General features: G+C 54.8%; 1 protein-coding gene across 1 annotated transcript; it reads right to left on the bottom strand.

The window, feature by feature from the left end:
- Window positions 1-3,207: 3,207 nt before the first annotated feature.
- TCHP (trichoplein keratin filament binding) lies at window positions 3,208-10,653 on the bottom strand. Its single transcript, XM_060249860.1, has 12 exons — window positions 10,422-10,653; window positions 8,756-8,966; window positions 7,615-7,671; window positions 7,303-7,371; window positions 6,923-7,096; window positions 6,414-6,526; window positions 6,058-6,124; window positions 5,280-5,452; window positions 4,751-4,832; window positions 4,460-4,645; window positions 3,891-4,034; window positions 3,208-3,679 (listed from the first exon to the last, which is right to left on the bottom strand). The coding sequence occupies exons 1-12, from the start codon at window positions 10,610-10,612 to the stop codon at window positions 3,647-3,649; spliced, it is 1,500 nt and encodes a 499-aa protein (XP_060105843.1). The 5' UTR covers window positions 10,613-10,653; the 3' UTR covers window positions 3,208-3,646.
- Between the last annotated feature and the right edge of the window lie 8,347 nt (window positions 10,654-19,000).

Here is a 19,000-nt window from a genome sequence, read left to right as displayed (position 1 = left end):
GGCTCTTGCCACCAAGCTGTTGAAGGCATCCCTGAATGGCTTGATGTTTGGCGGGGGATCTGGCTGGAGTTGGTGATCCCCGCGAAAAACGTGCCTCCCCCCCCCCCCTTCCCACAAGCAACCCAGCAGTTGTGTGGTGCTAAGCGAGGGAAATTCTGTCTTCGGCTGTGTGGCTGAATTACTGGCTCCTGAGCAGGGATGGGCACAAATCAGGTTCAGGGTTCACAAACTGAGTGGCCCCAAACTGAGCCCTGCCTGAACGGAATTGGTTCAGGGTCCCTGTGGTAACCAGAGGTGGTGCAAGCACATTGGTCCCTTGACGTGCACATCCCCACACAGCACTTCCAGATGATGCATGCACACCGGGGGCAGTGCCTGACAGGCGTGCACACATTGGGGGTGGGGAACGACACCAGGACCGAACAGAAGCTTGGTGTTTGGGGAACGTTCCTTCCCTGACCCTTTGTCCATGGTTTGCAAACTGGCCAAAGTTCAGACTGAACTTGAGTTCGGGTCTGTGCTCAGCCTTACTTCTGAGTCTCTGATCAAGATAAACCGAAGACCCTTGAGGTGGTGTACATGCCCACGGCTGTAAACCATCAGGGCTGCTTTCTGGCATGGAAAGGTGACGCAAGGCACTCGTCTTCTCCGCTCCTTTCAGGGAGGCTTCTGGGGAATGTTCTGCGCAGATCAAGTCTCCATCGCTCCAGAAAATCTCTCTGGCTCTCTCTTGGTGAGCGGGGCTTGAAGTGGCTCTCTGGATAGGAGGCTGAGGCGGGGTCATGGTGTGCAGGTCCAGCTGCAACTGGAGGGCAAGAGAGCTGGAACAGGAAAGCAGGGGCTCCGTGGCTGCCTTCTCTCTCCCCCACAAACTGTGACTCACTGCAGAGGGAAGGACTGTGGTGTGGCCACCCAGGCTGCCTGTGTGAAGGCAGCAACTGTGCCCCCTCCACAGTTGCACCCAGGGTGGGGGCTGGCTGGCTTTCCTGCCTCTCATAGGAAGGGAGTGGGCGAGGTGGGCTCAGGACCCCCCTGGTTACAGGCTGTTGGGTGTGTGTGTGTGTGTGTGTGGTTTTTAACCTGTTGGTATTTATATTTTTTAAAAAGTGCCATAATATTGTTGGTTGATGTTATCTTGTAATTAACTACCTTTTTAAAAGTATTGTACTATTTTTGGGTTAAAAGAAAAAAAAATAGGTAGAACCACCCTCGTTTGCATTCTTTTTTCTGCGCCTCGGCTAACGTTGCTCCTTGCGAGCGTCATGCATTGGAGCTGCGGCTGGATGGCGGGGGACTATTGGGCAGCGTGTGGGACCAGCCTCAGCCCTTTTCCTTGTGCCCTCTGGGAACAAGGCCGAGTTCACCTGCTGAAGGTGCCGGGGTTTGGCTCTATTGCTGCATGCGCTGTGTCCAGTGTCACGGCATCAGAAAGACCGGAGGGGACCAGGGGCAGGATCCACACACAGACCTCTGAAGGAGCTTCTTCCTCCTCACTGCCTCTGTCCCACAAGGAACTGCATGGCACAAAGCCTGCTTCATAGAATCCAAGAGCTGGAAGGGACTGCCAGGGTCATCTAGTCCAACCCCCTGCACAATGCAGGAAACTCACAAACCCCTCCCCTAAATTCACAGGATCCTCATTGCTGTCAGATGGCCATCTAGCCTCTCTTTAAAAACCTCCAAGGAAGGAGAGCCCACCACCTCCCAAGGAAGAAGCCTGTTCCACTGAGGAACCGCTCTAACGGTCAGGAAGTCCTTCCTAATGTTGAGCCAGAAACTCTTCTGATTTCATTTCAACCCACTGGTTCTGGTCCTGCCTTGTGGGGCCACAGAAAACAATTCCACACCCACCTCTATATGGTGTGCCATGTAATATTCCAACGTTCAACCCACTGAAATAGCTCATCTTTACTTCCCAAGCCGATGACATGCTGCTGAGGCTTGCTTGTGTAAGGCAGGGCCACTCAGTGCCCCTGGCCGCCTACAGCCCGCACCACCAGCACTTCTACCTTGCGCAACAGTGCCAGAGTCCCTGCCCCACCCTCTTTGGCAAGATGCGGCTGGTTGACTGCAGCCGTGTCCCGGCCAGGGCAAAGAGGGGACGGGCAGAGCAGCCTGCCTTCTTCTGGGACAGGGTGACGACAGCTTCATCAAGTGCACTGCTGGCTGTTTGAGCAACAGGGACTCTCTCAAGGACTCCAAGGGAGCCCCTCAACTGGAGATGGCTGGAGCTGAAGGAGGCCTTTTGATTTGGGGAGTGACGATGGCTCGGTGGTAGAGCACCTGCTTGGTAAGCAGAAGGTCCCAGGATCAATCCCCAGCATCTCCAACTAAAAAGGGTCCAGGCAAGTAGATGTGAAAAACCTCAGCTGAGACACTGGAGAGCCCCTGCCAGTCTGAGGAGACAAGACTGACTTTGATGGACCAAGGGTCTGATTCAGTAGAAAGCAGCTTCATATGTTCATATGTATGGGAGGAACAGTGGCTCAGTGTAGAGCATCTGCTTGGTAAGCAGAAGGTCCCAGGTTCAATCCCCGACATCTCCAACTAAAAAGGGTCCAGGCAAATAGGCGTGGAAAACCTCAGCTGGAGACCCTGGAGAGCTGCCATCTGAGTAGACAAGACTGACTTTGATGAGAGGGTCTGATTCAGCAGAAGGCAGCTTTATAGATTCATATGCAGGGCGGAAGGTGGTGATCAAACTGGCACATGTTTTTAAATGAAATTGCTGAGCAGCCAGGTTAAAGCAGATAAAAGGAAGTCCTTCTTCACCCAAAGGATGATTAACATGTGGAATTCACTGCCACAGGAGGTGGTGGCGGCCACAAGTATAGCCACCTTCAAGAGGGGTTTAGATAAAAATATGGAGCAGAGGTCCATCAGTGGCTATTAGCCACAGTGTGTGTGTGTATATAAAATTTTTTGCCACTGTGTGACACAGAGTGTTGGACTGGATGGGCCGTTGGCCTGATCCAACATGGCTTCTCTTATGTTCCTATGTTCTCTTAAATACATAGAAGAAAAACTATTGTAGATGGCTGCTGGTTTTGACACAATTCTTCCACCCACAGGTTACAGCACAATCCTCTCACTTCTGTCCGTGAGGTTTCAGACCGTTCACCAGGAAAAATGAGGGAGGGTCCCATACTGCACGCAGTTGCCTCCCACTGGGGCAATGACCAGTAAACGCAGACTGGCCACAGCTAAATGGAAAGTACAAAAAATCCCACCTTTATTGCCTTTTTACATCTGATCCCCCACCTGGCTAGGAAGGGCTACGTCATGCCTCGCTCGGGAAGGCTTGATGCAGCAAGCGCCCAGTTCCCACACAGGAAGAGCCTGAGAAGGCCACGGCCTGGATGTCACCGAGTTCTTCCACGCAGGCTGCGAGCGAGTCCCTCCCAGCCCTGCCAGGAGCCTCAAGGGAAACGTTTCTTGGCTTTCAACGCTGCAACCTGCAAAGCCTCTTGCCGTCTAGGAAGCCATCCAGTCCTCAGAGCACCTGCTGCCTGCCCTCCCGGCTGTTTCACTTGAGACCCACCCAGTATTCCCCAGGCCTTTCGGCACAAACTTCGATACGAACACGCAGCAGGGGTAGATGCCCCTGGCAAGCAGAATGCAGAATGCCAACTCCAACAGGGCCTCCTTAGGTCCAAGCTGCCTTGGGATAGCTGTAGATCTAGAAGAGAAGGGCATCAAGATGTCCTTTCAGCACTGCGTTGCAATGGTCTAGTTGCACCCTCGCCCTGCATGCCCCAGGAGAGGCATGGCTGCACCTCGTGGGCCACAAGAGAGGACTGCAGCAGAAGGAAGCAAGGCTGGGGGTGTTCTGTGGCCACAAGAGGAGCGGCTGCCCCCTCTTGCTGGCTCTGGGCTCTGCCCTGCCTCACCTTCTGGCGATAGCCCCTTTCCTCCATGCGCCTGGCCTCCCGCTGCTCCCGCTCTTCCTGCCGCTGCTCCTCCAGCCGTGCCGCTGCCTCTTCTGCCCGCCGGCTCTGCAGCTCCTCCTGCTCCTGACGCTGGCGCTCGGTGAGCTGGACGGGGGCAGAGCAGCTCTGACGGAGGCCTGCCCACCTTGCCTCACCCCACAGCACCTTTCTCTGTCTCCCCAGCTCCTTTCCTCTCCTCCTAACAGCCACCGCCTCCTTCAGCACACCCTGAAGCCTGGCTTGTCCCCCACCTCACCCCTACGCCCAGGACTCAGGACTGGTGCTTAATCCTCCCCCCTCAACACACAGCTCTGCTTCAGAAGTCCCTTGTCACCCAGACAGCCCAGTCCTGTTGACTGATCGGCCAAAGGGACGGTAGGAAAGAGAACTGCAGGAGACACTGACAACTCCGCTACCCTGCAGTGGCGGCAGAATCCCCATCCCTGCTTCTGAGAGGCAGAAATCATTTGTGACACGGGCCCCCCAAAGGACGGGTGGGTCCCCCTGGGCTGCCCTCCATCCTGCCCCACCTGGGCCTGCAGCTCTCGCTTGCGGGCCGTTTTCAGCTCGGCCTCCTCTTCCTTCTCCCTCTGCGTCAGCTGCTTTGCCTCCTCGAGCTCCTGGATCAGCTGCTCCCGGCACTTGACCGATTCCTGCTGGGCCTGCCTGTTCCGCTCCATCTTCTCCTGGACCTGCCGCTGTCTCTCTGCCAGGACCTGTTGGATTAACACAGCAGAGCCAGGTGGGGATCCCGCTGGCCGCTGCGTGCTTTGCACAGGAGCCAAAGTCTTCCCCTCTCCCATCTTGCAAAGAGTTCTGACCTCAGCCATGAGCCTGTCTCGGGCTCTCCGCTCCTTCTCCCACGCTTCTTCTCGCTTTTCCCACACTTGCTTGGCTTCCTGCCTGGGAAACAAGACACAGGAAGTCCAAAGAGCGGGCAGCCACCAACCCCAGGGGAGTCTGTGGGGCTGTGCTGGAAGACAGGCCAGATCCTGGCTTGCCTCTGCTGCAGGACTCAGCCAGACAGGGATTTCCCAGGGCCCTGCGGGTTCCACATGTGCCCTAGCACACCCGTCTGCCTGCTGCTCGAATGGCTCACTGGGGAAACCTCTTGCTGGGGAGGGGCTGAGCTAGAGGTTGCTTGCTTCCACCTCTCCCTCCTCTCAGGATGGGATGGCTTCGTAACCTTCCAAGTGCAGCCAGAGAAGCGCTGCCCTCTCCTCCTTGCACCAGGAGTCCCTTCTGCCAGCAAGCTTGGCTCTGGCCAGGTGGGGCAGCAGCCCAGTCTTCAGCCTGGGTATGACCTGGTGCTTCTTTGCAGCCCACCATCCTCTCTGCTTCCTGCCTCACCTGAAGATGGTGTCCAGCTCAGCCTCGCGCTCCCTTTCCAGCTGCAGCTGCTCCTCAATCACCTTCTTCATCCAGCCTACGGCGGCAATGGCCTGTTCCCGGCGGGCAGTCTGCAGGCTCTGGTCTTTGTCCTCCTCTGCTGCCAGCGCCAGGAGGATCTGTCTGTCCTTCTCCTGGAGAGGGAAAGCACTGGGGAAGCATCTGACCCAGCAGAGGCCTCCTTCCCTAACCTGCTTGTGGCGGCCTGCTCCCTCTAAGCCAGGCCAGGCTGGTGGCAGAGGGACTCTCAGAAACCTGCGCCCTGAAAATCTGGCTGGCTGGCCGGTCTCAAAGGTGCTACTGGACTCAAACCTAGCTGTTCTGCTGCAGACTGACACAGGTACCCTCTGAAACTGTGCGGGTTGTGCTTTGAGAGAGCGTGGGGCAACCGATAGCCAAGGGGAGCAGCCTGCTTCTGCCCCCTTGCCTGGCGGGTCTCCAGAGCAGGTGACTGCCAGAACTTCACCCTCGAGCATATTTCCTTTGGCTGCTGCGAAAGAAGACCTGATGAAGAGCATCTGGCCTTGAGGGCTGCAGGACAGAAGCAGCAGCAGAGTGGGGGCATGCTTGCTGCAAGGCACCGTGGGTCTCAAAGTCAGTGCCCACGCCTCCCCACGGTCAGCTTTGCAAAGGGGCCAGAGTGCCTTTGACCGTGGGCAGGAGGCTCCTCCACCCGCATCCCCAGCCAGCCTGCCTCCAGCCCCCGGTGCCTCTCTTCTCAGAGAGCTGCAGTGCTTACCAGCTCTTCCTGGACCTGCTGAGCTCGTCTCTTCAGCTGTGCTCGATATTGGTGCTTCAGAAAGCGCCTGGAGAAGGGAAAGGAGAGACAGCAGACTCTGTATGGAGCTCCTATTTCAATCCCGGGGCTCAGCCACAGAACAGATGTCATGTGAAGTCCTCTGAACATGTGCAAAGTGCCTTCCACCGCTGGGAAGCCACAACACAGGGACAGGCCTGCTAGGAATGGCAGAAAAGGAAGTGCAGCACTGGCCTCCTGCTTGTTGACAGGTAAATGGGAAGCTGCCTGCATTGATGGGGGGGGGGGGGGTGTGGCACGTAGCCCTTTTCAAGACAGGCGTCCCCTCCGATTCATACCCAAACTCCATCTTCTTCCTGTTCTGCTCTGTCTGCTTCCTCTCCTCCTCCAGGGCCTCCAGCTCCCAGTGCTGCTGCATCAAGCTCTCTTCCTCCTCCTTAAGCTTTGTTGCCTAACAAAAGGCGAGAGCACAGCCTCAGGCACAGCTTGCCCTCTCTTCCCCGGCAACGCTGCAGAGGCGGCTCCTTTCCCTGCAAGCTGAGGCTGCCCTCTGCCCTCCCAGATCCTTTGGCCTCTGCTCCACCCAGGCAGATGGCCCTCAGGTGCAGCCTGGCACCGGAAAACACAGAAGCCACCGTTGCAGCACATCTTGGCTCGCTGTGGAGCATAAAGTCAACCTGGCTTCCATTTCTAAGGAACAGCTTGTGGCATTTACACGCAATGCCATCTGGAGCTGCCGCAAAGAGAACTGGGCACCCTGGGCTGGAGCTGGCATCAGGCCTCCTTCCTTCTAGTTCAGGGTGGCCCAACGAGCGTGTCGTGCCTCTCCAAAGCCACAGCCTCTGACCTCTGCTTCCCGCAGCTTCAGCTCCTCCATCTGTTGGCGCAGGAGCTCGGCTTGGGCCTTCTCGCTCTGCCTCCTCCTCTCTTCTTCCTGCTTCATCCTTTCCAGAGCTTCCCTCCGAGCTGCCTCGTAGTTATTTTCCAAGCGGATCTTCTCCTCCCGTTCAGTCGCTTCTTGCTGGAGGGGGACCAAGCAGAAGTATCAGCCTTCCTGCACCCACTGCTGTCGCTCTCGCGCCTCTCTGGTTTAAGGCAGGGGCGGGGGGGGGGGTGCACAGTCCTCTGACTGGCAACTGCGGGAGGCAGGGCTCGTGAGAAGCCTGAGCCTCTGCTCTCCTCCAGCAAGGCTGCTCTGGGGGGGGGGGGTGTCAGAGTCTGGCCTACCTGCTGCTTTTGGGTCAGCTGATCCCCCCACGCCTCCACCACATGCTTCTTGTGCAGTTGAGACTCAACCTGGAGAAAGGATGACAGAGAAGGTGGGGGGGGGGCTGGTTCCTGCTGTGCTCTGGGGGAAGCTCGTTCAGAAGGGAGAAGCCGTTGTGAATACCCAAAAAGGAGATGCCAGAACAGGCTTCACCAGAAAGCAGATCTCCTTGGGACTGCTCTGAAGTGGGATTGGAACAGAAAGGAGGTCTTGGGGGGGGGGAGGGGCCACAACACTCCTCAGGACTGAAGCACTGCAGACAAGGGTCTCACCTCTCTGAGCTTATTGCTGTTCTTCTTCCAGCGTTCATGCAAAAGATCTTCTGCAATCTGTTAACAAAGTGGAAATACAGAACCTTCCTGAAGCAACTCAGGCCCTGTTGAGGCAAGGCAGCATAGTGGCATAGGGTAACTTAAAACCATGGCCACAAATTCTTCACGTGAGACTCCAGATTGGGTGGCCAAACTGTGGCTCAGGAGCCACATGTGGCTCTTTCACACATATTGTGGGGCTCTTGAAGCCCCTACCACTGCACTGGCAGCTTGGAGAATACATTTAAAGTTAAAGTTGCTTTCTTTCCACCTCTCCCTCCTCCCTCACACCATCTTCCTTCCTTCCTGTTCTCAAACATCTGGCATTCATGTCTTGCCACTCTCAAACGTCTGACTTTTATTCTGTGTGGTTCTTATGTTAAGCAAGTTTGACCACCCCTGCTCCAGATCGTCTTAATATTTCCTCCGTAATGTAGAGAGGCAGTTTGGTGTAGGGGTTAAGGTGTCTCAGACTCAGTCCCCACCCTGCCATGGAAGCTTGCTGGTGGAGGTTGGGCCAAGCATTCTCCCAGCCAAATAAAACATGCATACCTTGAGCTCCCTGGAAGAATCGACGAAATAAATGTATAATGAATGGCATGGGGGGAGAGGGGAGAATGAGCATGGCAGTCACAATATTATGAAGCACCTGGGCACCTGCCTGGACTCTTGCTCCCTCTAATGCTTCCGCAGCTGGCTTCCTGAGCCACCTGGCAAGAGATCTTTCCTCCCGCTTCCCCCAGACGTTCTTAAGATAAGCAAGAGCGAAGTACAAGGCAGGGAGACCAAACAGAACATAGCTAAGAGAGCTTTCCAGCTCCAGATGAAAGCATTCAAGGCCAAGCTTCCCGAAGATGGAGAGAGACCCTTTAGAAGATGGCTGACATTCAGCACAGCTGAACATTACAGGGATGACAAGACAAGGATGGCTTGCAAATGCCCCCACAGCTGAGAGATCTCTTGAGTGTGTTTAGTACTCTCTGACAAGAATTAATAGGGATTTTCCAGAATCCCAGCTAATGCTTCAGTTCTCCCAATTAGTGTTCCAAGATCTCGGAACAGGCAGGCTTTTCTGCCCGACTGAAACCAAGTCCAGACCAACCTGTTTCCTTTGCTCCTCCCTGGCAGACTTTAGCGCTTCGTGCTTCTGCCTCATCTCACTCAGGGACGTGTCCTTGTTCAGGCGCAGCTCCCGCAGCTCTGCTGCCAGCATCTCGCGTTCTTCACACAGCAGTTTCTGGAGCCGTGCACGCCTCTGCTCCAAGCTGATCTGCTTTTCTTCCTTCAGCCTCTCCTGGTGATAAGCAGTCATGCTGGCAAAGACACACAAACCAAGGAAGGAGTTGGTGCAACCTGCTGCTTTTCCAAGCCTTTGAAACATCCTGTTCTTTCAGGCACTGCCTCTGGTTCCAGGTGGTAGTTTAACACCTCTGCACCCTGCACACTTAATGAGGAGTTCAAGAAGCAAACTGCAAGAGTCTAACAACAAAAAGCCACTCTGTGCTCTGCTCCTACTAATGTCACAGGTGTTTGGATACCCCCACACTTGTAAATGTGAAGCTGCCTTCTACCGAATCAGACCCTCCTTGGTCCATCAAAGTCAGTCTTGTCTCCTCAGACTGGCAGTGGCTCTCCAGGGTCTCCAGCGGAGGTTTTTCACACCAACTTGCCTGGACCTTTTTTAGTTGGATGCCGGGGATTGAACCTGGGATCTTCTGCTTACCAAGCAGATGCTCCACCACTGAGCCACCATTCCACTCTACCACTGAACCACCTTGAGTGAATCTTCCTTCACTCAAGGTGCATCAGAGCTAGAGTGTCTTTCAGGGAGTTGGAAGTTCTGGGTTCTGTTATGTTTTAGCTGTTTTAACTGAGTTTCAAATGAGTCAAACACTGCTAAGATGGCAGTCTGGCCTTGGGCCAGTCACGACAGTGAGCTTTGCTAATTGCTGCCAAATGAGGATGTTCTTGAGCTACTTACTGGGCTGCTGGGAGGGTGCATCTATAAAGCCTGTGGTGTCCTAAAAGATTAAAAAGGAAAAACAGAGCCTAGTCCTTTGGCAGGCTTGAACTACTCTGTTCTAGGTCGAGATGAGAGCAGGCCCTGCCAGACACGCTGGCCTAGGCCTTCTTCATAAGAACATAAGAGAAGTCATGTTGGATCAGCCAATGGCCCATCCAGTCCAACACTTTTGTGTCACACAGTGGCCAAAACCCCCCAAGTGCCATCAAAAGGCCCAACAGTGGAACTAGAAGCCCTTCCACTGTGCCCCCACCCCGCCCCAAGCACAGAGCATCACTGCCCCAGACAGAGAGTTCCAACAATAAGCTGTGGCTAATAGCCACTGATGGACCTCTGCTCCATATGCTTATCTATTCCCCTCTTGAAGCTGGCTATGCTTGCTGCTGCCACCACCTCCTGTGGCAGTGAATTAGAATTCATGCATTAGAGCTTCTTCAAAAACACGTAGCTGGTACTGACGCCCTGTCCCAGGATATGGCATAAAGGCTAAAACTGACTGACCAAACCTGGACAAGACACCTTCCATGACAGAAGAAAGGCAAGATGTAAACGGGGTAAACGTTTTCTTTCTCAGGCAGCTCAGACTCATCTTTCAGCATCTGCAGGAGGAAGTGCAGAAGAACTGTGCCCCCCCAACACCACCACCTCAGTGGCTCCTCCATCTCCCCATTAGCAGAACAGCCCAGAAGCAGCAGCAGCCGTGGCAGAGCCTCCCTGTGCCTCAGGCGCATTCCCCTCCCCTTACCTCTGCTGGTAGGACTGCCTTGAACTCCACTGGGCCTGCTTCAAGCTATACACCCCTGACTGCTTGAAATAGCGGCTGTTGAGCTCCCACTGCTGGCGGAAGCGGGCCTCTTGGTCACGGTGGCGTATGATCTGCCTCTCCAGCGCCCTGTTGCGGCTGACCCAGAATGAAGAGAGGGCGGGCAACGCCATCTGGGCAACACAAGCTGGCAGAATATTTTGGAGTTTTAATCCAGATCCTGCAGGGTGCAAGAAAGGCTGTTAATAGAGACGTCCCTGTGATGCAAACCCGTGCCCCAGCTCCACCACTCCCGTCTGAGAACTTTGGCGGCAGAAACTGAGCCTGCGTCCTTCCGCAAGCAAAACATGGGCCAAGGGTGGCCAGCTTCAGGCTGGGAAGTACTTGGGAGATTGGTGAGTGGAGCCTAGGGAAGTCAGGGAGGAACCTCAGGAGGTACTGGGCCACCAAGCCCACCCTCCAAAGCAGTGGTTCCCAACCTTTTTGGCACCAGGGGCCGGTTTTGTGGAAGACAATTCTTCCACAGACCAATAGGGGGATATGCTGGGGGGTTTGCCACTCTAGGCTGTCCCTTCATTTGTTGTTCAGTCGCACAGTCGAGTCCGACTCTTTGCAGCCCCCTGGACCAAGTCACGCCAGGCCCTCCTGTCTTCCACCATCCTTTGAAGGCTGCTCAAATTCGTGTTTGTTACATCAGTAACACTGTCCAGCCATCTCCTCTTTTGCCGTCCCATTCTTCTTTTGCCTTCTGTCTTTGCCAGCATCAGGGTCTTCTCCAGGGAGTGCTCCCTTCTCATTGGGTGGCCAAAGGATTTGAGCTTCAGCTTCAGCATCTGACCTTCCAGGGAACAGTCAGGGTTGATTTCCCTTAGGACTGACTGATTGGATCTTCTTGAAGAATATATTGGATTTATATCCCGCCCTCCACTCCGAAGAGTCTGAGCGGCTCCCAATCTCCTTTACCTTCCTCCCCCACAACAAACACCCTGTGAGGTGGGTGGGGCTGAGAGAGCTCTTACAGCAGCTGCCCTTTCATGGACAGCTCCTGCGACAGCTCTGGCTGACCCAAGGCCATTCCAGCAGCTGCAAGTGGAGGAGTGGGGAATCCAACCCGGTTCTCCCAGATAAGAGAGCTCTGGCTGACCCAAGGCCATTCCAGCAGCTGCAAGTGGAGGAGTGGGGAATCAAACCCGGTTCTCCCAGATAAGAGAGCTCTGGCTGACCCAAGGCCATTCCAGCAGCTGCAAGTGGAGGAGTGGGGAATACAACCCAGTTCTCCCAGATAAGAGAGCTCTGGCTGACCCAAGGCCATTCCAGCAGCTGCAAGTGGAGGAGTGCGGAATCAAACCCGGTTCTCCCAGATAAGAGAGCTCTGGCTGACCCAAGGCCATTCCAGCAGGTGCAAGTGGAGGAGTGGGGAATCAAGCCCGGTTCTCCCAGATAAGAGAGCTATGGCTGACCCAAGGCCATTCCAGCAGGTGCAAGTGGAGGAGTGGGGAATCCAACCCGGTTCTCCCAGATAAGAGAGCTCTGGCTGACCCAAGGCCATTCCAGCAGGTGCAAGTGGAGGAGTGGGGAATCAAGCCCGGTTCTCCCAGATAAGAGAGCTCTGGCTGACCCAAGGCCATTCCAGCAGCTGCAAGTGGAGGAGTGGGGAATCCAACCCGGTTCTCCCAGATAAGAGAGCTCTGGCTGACCCAAGGCCATTCCAGCAGGTGCAAGTGGAGGAGTGGGGAATCAAGCCCGGTTCTCCCAGATAAGAGAGCTATGGCTGACCCAAGGCCATTCCAGCAGGTGCAAGTGGAGGAGTGGGGAATCCAACCCGGTTCTCCCAGATAAGAGAGCTCTGGCTGACCCAAGGCCATTCCAGCAGGTGCAAGTGGAGGAGTGGGGAATCAAGCCCGGTTCTCCCAGATAAGAGAGCTATGGCTGACCCAAGGCCATTCCAGCAGGTGCAAGTGGAGGAGTGGGGAATCAAACCCGGTTCTCCCAGATAAGAGAGCTCTGGCTGACCCAAGGCCATTCCAGCAGCTGCAAGTGGAGGAGTGGGGAATCAAACCCGGTTCTCCCAGATAAGAGTCCGCTCACTTAAGCACTACGCCAAACTGGCTCTCCGAGGGACTCTCAAGATTCTTCTCCAGCACCACATTCATGCTCCCTCATGGGTGCAGGTTGCTGCTGCCTTATCCCTTCTGGCAACCTGGGACCCAGGCAGACAAACGAGAGGGTCCTTCAGAGCTAGGCCGCGCTGCCTCTTTAGTCCACCCAGGTTCCAGGCTGGCGAAAGGGGCAGCAAGGCTGCTCTGCCTTTTGGGGGGGAGGGTTGGCAGGGCTGCTCTGGTTGGGGGGGGCGGGGTTGGGGACCCCCGCTCCAAAGCCTCCATTTCCTCCGCGGAACTGATCTCTCTAGTCCGGAAACCGGTTGTGATTGCGGGAGATCCCCTTCCGTGCTGGGCAGATGCAACCCGCCTGGCGAAGAAGGGGGAGGCTGGGCGAGCCTCCAGCTGCAGGGGCGGTGCACCTGAGCCTGCCTCGAGGGGGTCACGTGGAAGAAGCGCTTTCCCAGGACGCACCGCGGGACCCCTAGGGAGGCCGTGACGTCAAATCCTAAAACCCTGTTCAGCCCCCGCAACCAAGCAAGGCCCGGCGCCTCCGCGGGCATCCCCGTATTGGCGGGCGGGGGAAGGGCCCTTATTGATCCGCGTCCATGTCGCTATTTCCCCCCCTCTGAACCCCGCGGGACCCGACCTGCGCGCAAGACCCCAGGCGCCGCCGCCACCGCCGCACTTTCTAACGGCTCCGCTACTTCCGGGCCCGCTAGGCGGCTCCATGGCAACACTTCCGGTCTGCGCGGCGGGTGCCGCGGAGGGTCAAACGCCCTCAGAACGCGCGGCGTTGGTGTCCGTCGCGAGGGCGGGAGGTCTCGAGGCGGCAGAGGTGGAGAGCTAGAAACGTCCTAAAGAAATAAAATTATTATTATAAAATAAAAATTATTATTATAAAATAAAAGTCGCCTCCCCAATAAAGCTGGCCGATTTGATGGGGTTTTTGTGTAGCAACAAAACTCCTGCTGCCCAAAGTTGGGGTTGCCAACCTCCCGGTGACGCCCAGGGGTGCCCCCTGAATTGCAGTTTATCTTCAGACTGCAGCGATCAGTTCCGGATGAAACGGCTGCTTTGGAAGGGGGGGGGGTGGCATCACGCTCCTGCTGGCCGCCTGCTCCAGCCCCAAATCTCTAGGCATTTCCAACCTTAGAATCATAGAGTCAGGAAGTTAGAATCTTAGAATTCTAGAGTTGGAAGGGACCTCCAGAGTCATCTAGTCCAACCCCCTGCACAATGCAGGAAACTCACAAACACCTCCCCTAAATTCACAGGATCCTCATTGCTGTCAGATGGCCATCTAGCCTCTGTTAAAAAACCTCCAAGGAAAGAGAGCCCACCACCTCCTGAAGAATCCTAGAGTTGGAAGGGGCCTCCAGGGTCATCTAGTCCAACCCCCTGCACAATGCAGGAACATCACAAACACCTCCCCCTAAATTCACAGGATCTTCATTGCTGTCAGATGGCCATCTAGCCTCTGTTGAAAAACCTCCAAGGAAGGAGAACCCACCACCTCCCAAGGAGGAAGCCTGTTCCACTGAGGAATTGCTGTAATGGTCAGGAAGTTAGAATCATAGAATCCTTGAGTTGGAAAGGACCTCCAGGGTCATCTAGTCCAACTCCCTGCACAATGCAGGAAACTCACAAACACCTCCTCCTAAATTCACAGGATCTGCATTGCTGTCAGATGGCCATCTAGCCTCTGCTTAAAAGCCTCCAAAGGAGAATCATAGAATCCTAGAGTTGGAAGGGACCTCCAGGGTCATCTAGTCCAACCCACTGCACAATGCAGGAAACTCACAAACACCTCCCCCTAAATTCACAGGATCTTCTTCACTGTCAGATGGCCATCTAGCCTCTGCTTAAAAACCTCCAAGGAAGGAGAGCCCACCACCACCACTGAGGAATCGCTCTAACGGTCAGGAAGTTCTTCCTCATGTTGAGCCGGAAACTCTTTTAATTTTAACCCATTGGTTCTGGTCCTATAATCCGGGGCCACAGAAAACAACTCCACCCCATCCTCTATAGGACAGCCCTTCACGTATTTGAAGATGGTGATCCTATCACCTCTCAGCCGCCTCCTCTCCAGGCTAAACATACCCAGCTCCTTCAACCTTTCCTCATACGACTTGGTCTCCAGACCCCTCACCATCTTTGTCGCCCTCCTCTGGCCCCCTTCCAGCTTGTCTATAGTCTGCTTTAGTTGGCAACCATGTGACCTCCTCTCGGGTTCCCGCATAGAGGCCAGCTCAAGGACCTCCTGGGCTGAACGCACACTTGGTGGCCCGCCTGAGCATGCCCAGGGCCAGCTGCCTTGGTGGGGCACCCAGCCAGGAGGGAAAGGAGCCTCTTGCTGGAAGGCAGAATCCTGCACGTTGTTCCAGCCTTTGAAGAGCTGGATGGATGGACTGTGGCCCTCCCTTCCCACCCTTTCCTAGCAGGACAGAGCATCAGCTAGGAGCCTCAGGAGCAAAACCAGTTCCCAGAAGGGCTACAGACACCCTTCCTCCTGAATCAGGGGACATATGGAGCCAAGGCTGAGTGGGTGGCCAGAGGGGCCCCTGGCCTCTTGGAAGCCCTCTTCTTGCCAACCATAATGTGGCCTGGGCACTGCCTGAGAGGGTTAGAATCATAGAGTTGGAAGGGACCCCCCAGGGTCATCTAGTCCAACCCCCTGCACAATGCAGGAAATTCACCGGTGCTTTTGCTGGACTCCATCTGGCACAGACCTAAAAAAAGTGGCCCACTCTGCCTACTCCCTTGCTGCTCCCATATCTGACCAGCTGCACCTACCAGCAACAGAGAAAGCCAGTCCGGTATGTGCTGGGCTGAGAGCAGCAGCCATGGGTTCAAATCTCATCTCAGCGGAGTTCCCTGGGCAAACTTGGGCCAATCTCTCAGCCCAGGCTACCTGGCAGGATTGTTGGAAGGATGCAAGACAGATGGAGAACTCCATGACCTTCTCAGGGGTAGACCGATGGTGGGGTCAGGGTAGGGGAAGTTGCTTCAGCACCCACCCTCGGGCACTGCCATGAGAGAGATGGCTGACCAGGCTGTGAGAGGTGGTGGCAAATCTGCCTGCTCCTCCCCTCCCCTTAGGAAGGCTGGAGAACATCTCCAAGGGCTCAGGCCAGGCAAGTCATAAGCCTAATGGAGGGATAAGGTTGCAATCAGGATGCTTTTTAAAAACTTGCTCTTCTCATAACTGGCGCCTGAAATTTAAGTCAGCCCCTCTGCATGAATTATTCAGGGCCCTGAGAGCAAAAGGCCAGGCCCGGCTTGACCTGCTCTGGAACAAGGTCATGAGACTTCCCAAGGTCTTGTTTGTTAAGAGGAATCCCTGGAAATAGCAGCACTAAAATGCCATGAGCTTCTCAGCTAACAACAGTTAGGGCAGTTTGCTTAACAAGAGGAATAATAGCGAGTTTTATTATTTACAACAATAAATTTTCTATATAACCTGCTCTGTGTTCTAAGTGCTTTGCATGCTTTACATTGTATTCCTTACAATAGAAGAAGAAGATATTGGATTTATATCCCGCCCTCCACTCCGAAGAGTCTCAGAGCAGCTCACGATCTCCTTTCCCTTCCTCCCCCACAACAGACACCCTGTGAGGTAGATGAAGATATTGGATTTATATCCCACCCTCCACTCCGAAGAGTCTCAGAGCGGCTCACAATCTCCTTTCCCTTCCTCCCCCACAACAGACACCCTGTGAGGTAGATGAAGATATTGGATTTATATCCCACCCTCCACTCCGAAGAGTCTCAGAGCGGCTCACCATCTCCTTTCCCTTCCTCCCCCACAACAGACACCCTGTGAGGTAGATGAATATATTGGATTTATATCCCACCCTCCACTCCGAAGAGTCTCAGAGTGGCTCACAATCTCCTTTACCTTCCCCCCCCACAACAGACACCCTGTGAGGTAAGTGGGGTTGAGAGAGCTCTTACAGCAGCTGCCCTTTCAAGGACAACTCCTACGAAAGCTATGGCTGACCAAGGCCATCCCAGCAGGTGCAAGTGGAAGAGTGGGGAATCACACCCGGTTCTCCCAGATAAGCGTTCATGCACTTAACCACCACACCAGACTGGCAAACTAGAGTTGGTTTATCTGATTCTATTATTCTAGTGTAGAATGTCAGTTTGGGGACAGGGCTAAACTAGGATTAAAGGTCTAGTGCAAATTGGTCTTTGTGTCCCAAGTGCACCTTTTCTCAGGGAAGTGATGCTGGGGCTCATATTTTCCTTGCTGTAGCATCCTTTATCCCAGCAGAGGTGTTTAAGGCTTTTCTTAACAGGGACCAGTTTTAGTTCCTCAGAGATGCCCGAAAAGCATTTTGCGTGTGCTCAGAGCCCCTGCTCTCTTATCTGAAGCTTTGTATGGCCCCTGGCAAGTCTCCTCTCCAGTTAAGCGACTTTCAATGAAAGGAGCTCCATCGGATGATGGCCACGTATTTCTCCTGCATCAAAGCACCAACTTTCACTTAATTGTCAAATGTGGTGGAGAGGGTTACTCAGTACCAAAGCACGTCCTCTCTGCACAAGTTCAGACGCATTAAAGTTAACGTTTTGTGGCTCTGGAGCTCTGGCAAGTGACTTAGAAAGGCACGCAAGCCAAAAAAAAGCCTGGCTCAGCAGAGGAATCGGGTTTCCCCTGCCAAATGCCCATTGATCTCTTGACCAGTGGTTCTCTCCCCAAGTCATAATGAAGTCTTGCAATCCAGCTGGCATGAATTATTGAAAGTTGCTAAATTTTTCATGCAGATCAGGTGGTTTAATTAGCACATAAATTGTTCAAATCCTGTTAGATGAAGCTGATAAGACATGGCAGAAAGGCACCCACGCGCTTGCTCTTCTGTGCCACAGCGTGGGAGAGCCAAAGCCTGTCTACCCAGATCTCAGTTGCACAAGACGTGATGGGGAGCTCCTCTGGGGGCCTGCAAGGATGCCATTGGCTTGGCACTGAGAGCAGGGCGCAGGCAGGCCGCCTCCTCCAGGCAGGCTAAAACAAAGGGGTGACAGGAGCGGAACTATTGAGGCCCATGGCGCAGGCGTATGGCACACCATGTGGAGCCAAAGAAAGATGTTTCATGCCACACCTTGTGCAAGGGCTGAACGGATTAAGAAGAAGACTGCAGATTTATACCCCACCCTTCTCTCTGAAACTAGGCTTGCCAATCCCCAGGTCCCAGAGGGAGTTCTTCCCGCCCCCAGTCAGCTGGCCAGCGCGGGGGGGGGGGGAAGCCCCGCCCCCAGAGGACCATGTGCCTTTGGAGGCTTCAGTCTCCGATTGAAAGGCTTCCTCTTGGGATGGGGCATCTGCCAGAGCTCTGGCTGACCCAAGGCCATTCCAGCAGGTCAACTGGAGAAGTGGGGAATCAAACCCGGTTCTCCCAGATAAAAGAGCTCTGGCTGACCCAAGGCCATTCCAGCAGGTGCAAGTGGAGGAGTGGGGAATCAAACCGGTTCTCCCAGATAAGAATCTGCACACTTAACCTTTACACTAAACTGGCTCACAAATATAACTCCAAGAGCTCTGGCTGCCCCAAGACCATTCCAGCAGGTGCAAGTGGAGGAGTGGGGAATCAAACCCGGTTCTCCCAGATAAGAGAGCTCTGGCTGACCCAAGGCCATTCCAGCAGGTGCAAGTGGAGGAGAGGGGAATCAAACCTGGTTCTCCCAGATAAGAGAGCTCTGGCTGACCCAAGGCCATTCCAGCAGGTCAAGTGGAGAAGTGGGGAATCAAACCTGGTTCTCCCAGATAAGAGAGCTCTGGCTGACCCAAGGCCATTCCAGAGGGTCAAGTGGAGAAGTGGGGAATCAAACCCGGTTCTCCCAGATAAGAGTCCGCACACTTAGCCACTACACCAAACTGGGAGGGGAGACCCAGCCGGAAAGCGAAGGCACTCTGCACATGCTTAGGGCTGCCAATCCCCAGGTGGGGGCAGGGAATCCCTTGGTTTGGAGGCCCTCCACTCTGCTTCAGGGTCATCAGAAAGCAGGAGGGGGAGGGAAAGGTCTGCTGCACACTCCATTATTTCCTATGGAGACAGGTTCCCATAGGATATAATGGAGAATAGATCCGTGAGTATCTGGGGCTCGGGGCCCAGGGGGGGACTGTTTTTTGCGGTAGAGGCCCCAAATTTGCAGCACAGTATCCGGTGCCTCTCTTCAAAGCACCCTCCAAGTGTCAAAAGGATTCAGGGGTAGGGAGCGTTGGCTCTCCAGATGTTTTTTGCCTACAACTCCCATCAGCCTCAGCCATTGGCCACGCTGGCTGGGGCTGATGGGAGCTGTAGGCAAAAGACATCTGGCGAGCCAACGTTCCCTACCCCTGGGCCAGGGGGTCTAATTCTGTGAGCCCCCCAAAGAGGTGCCGCTCCCCTTCATTCTTCCCAAGGGAGGGCAGGCATTTCACGGGAGCGGGGTGGCCCCTTCCCACGTGCTGGCCAGAGC

This window comes from Heteronotia binoei, chromosome 11 (assembly GCF_032191835.1).
Source record: "Heteronotia binoei isolate CCM8104 ecotype False Entrance Well chromosome 11, APGP_CSIRO_Hbin_v1, whole genome shotgun sequence".
In the NCBI taxonomy this organism is placed as follows: Eukaryota; Metazoa; Chordata; class Lepidosauria; order Squamata; family Gekkonidae; genus Heteronotia; species Heteronotia binoei.
Note: the sequence above shows the minus strand (reverse complement) of the source record. Positions and strands in the feature narration are given on the sequence as shown.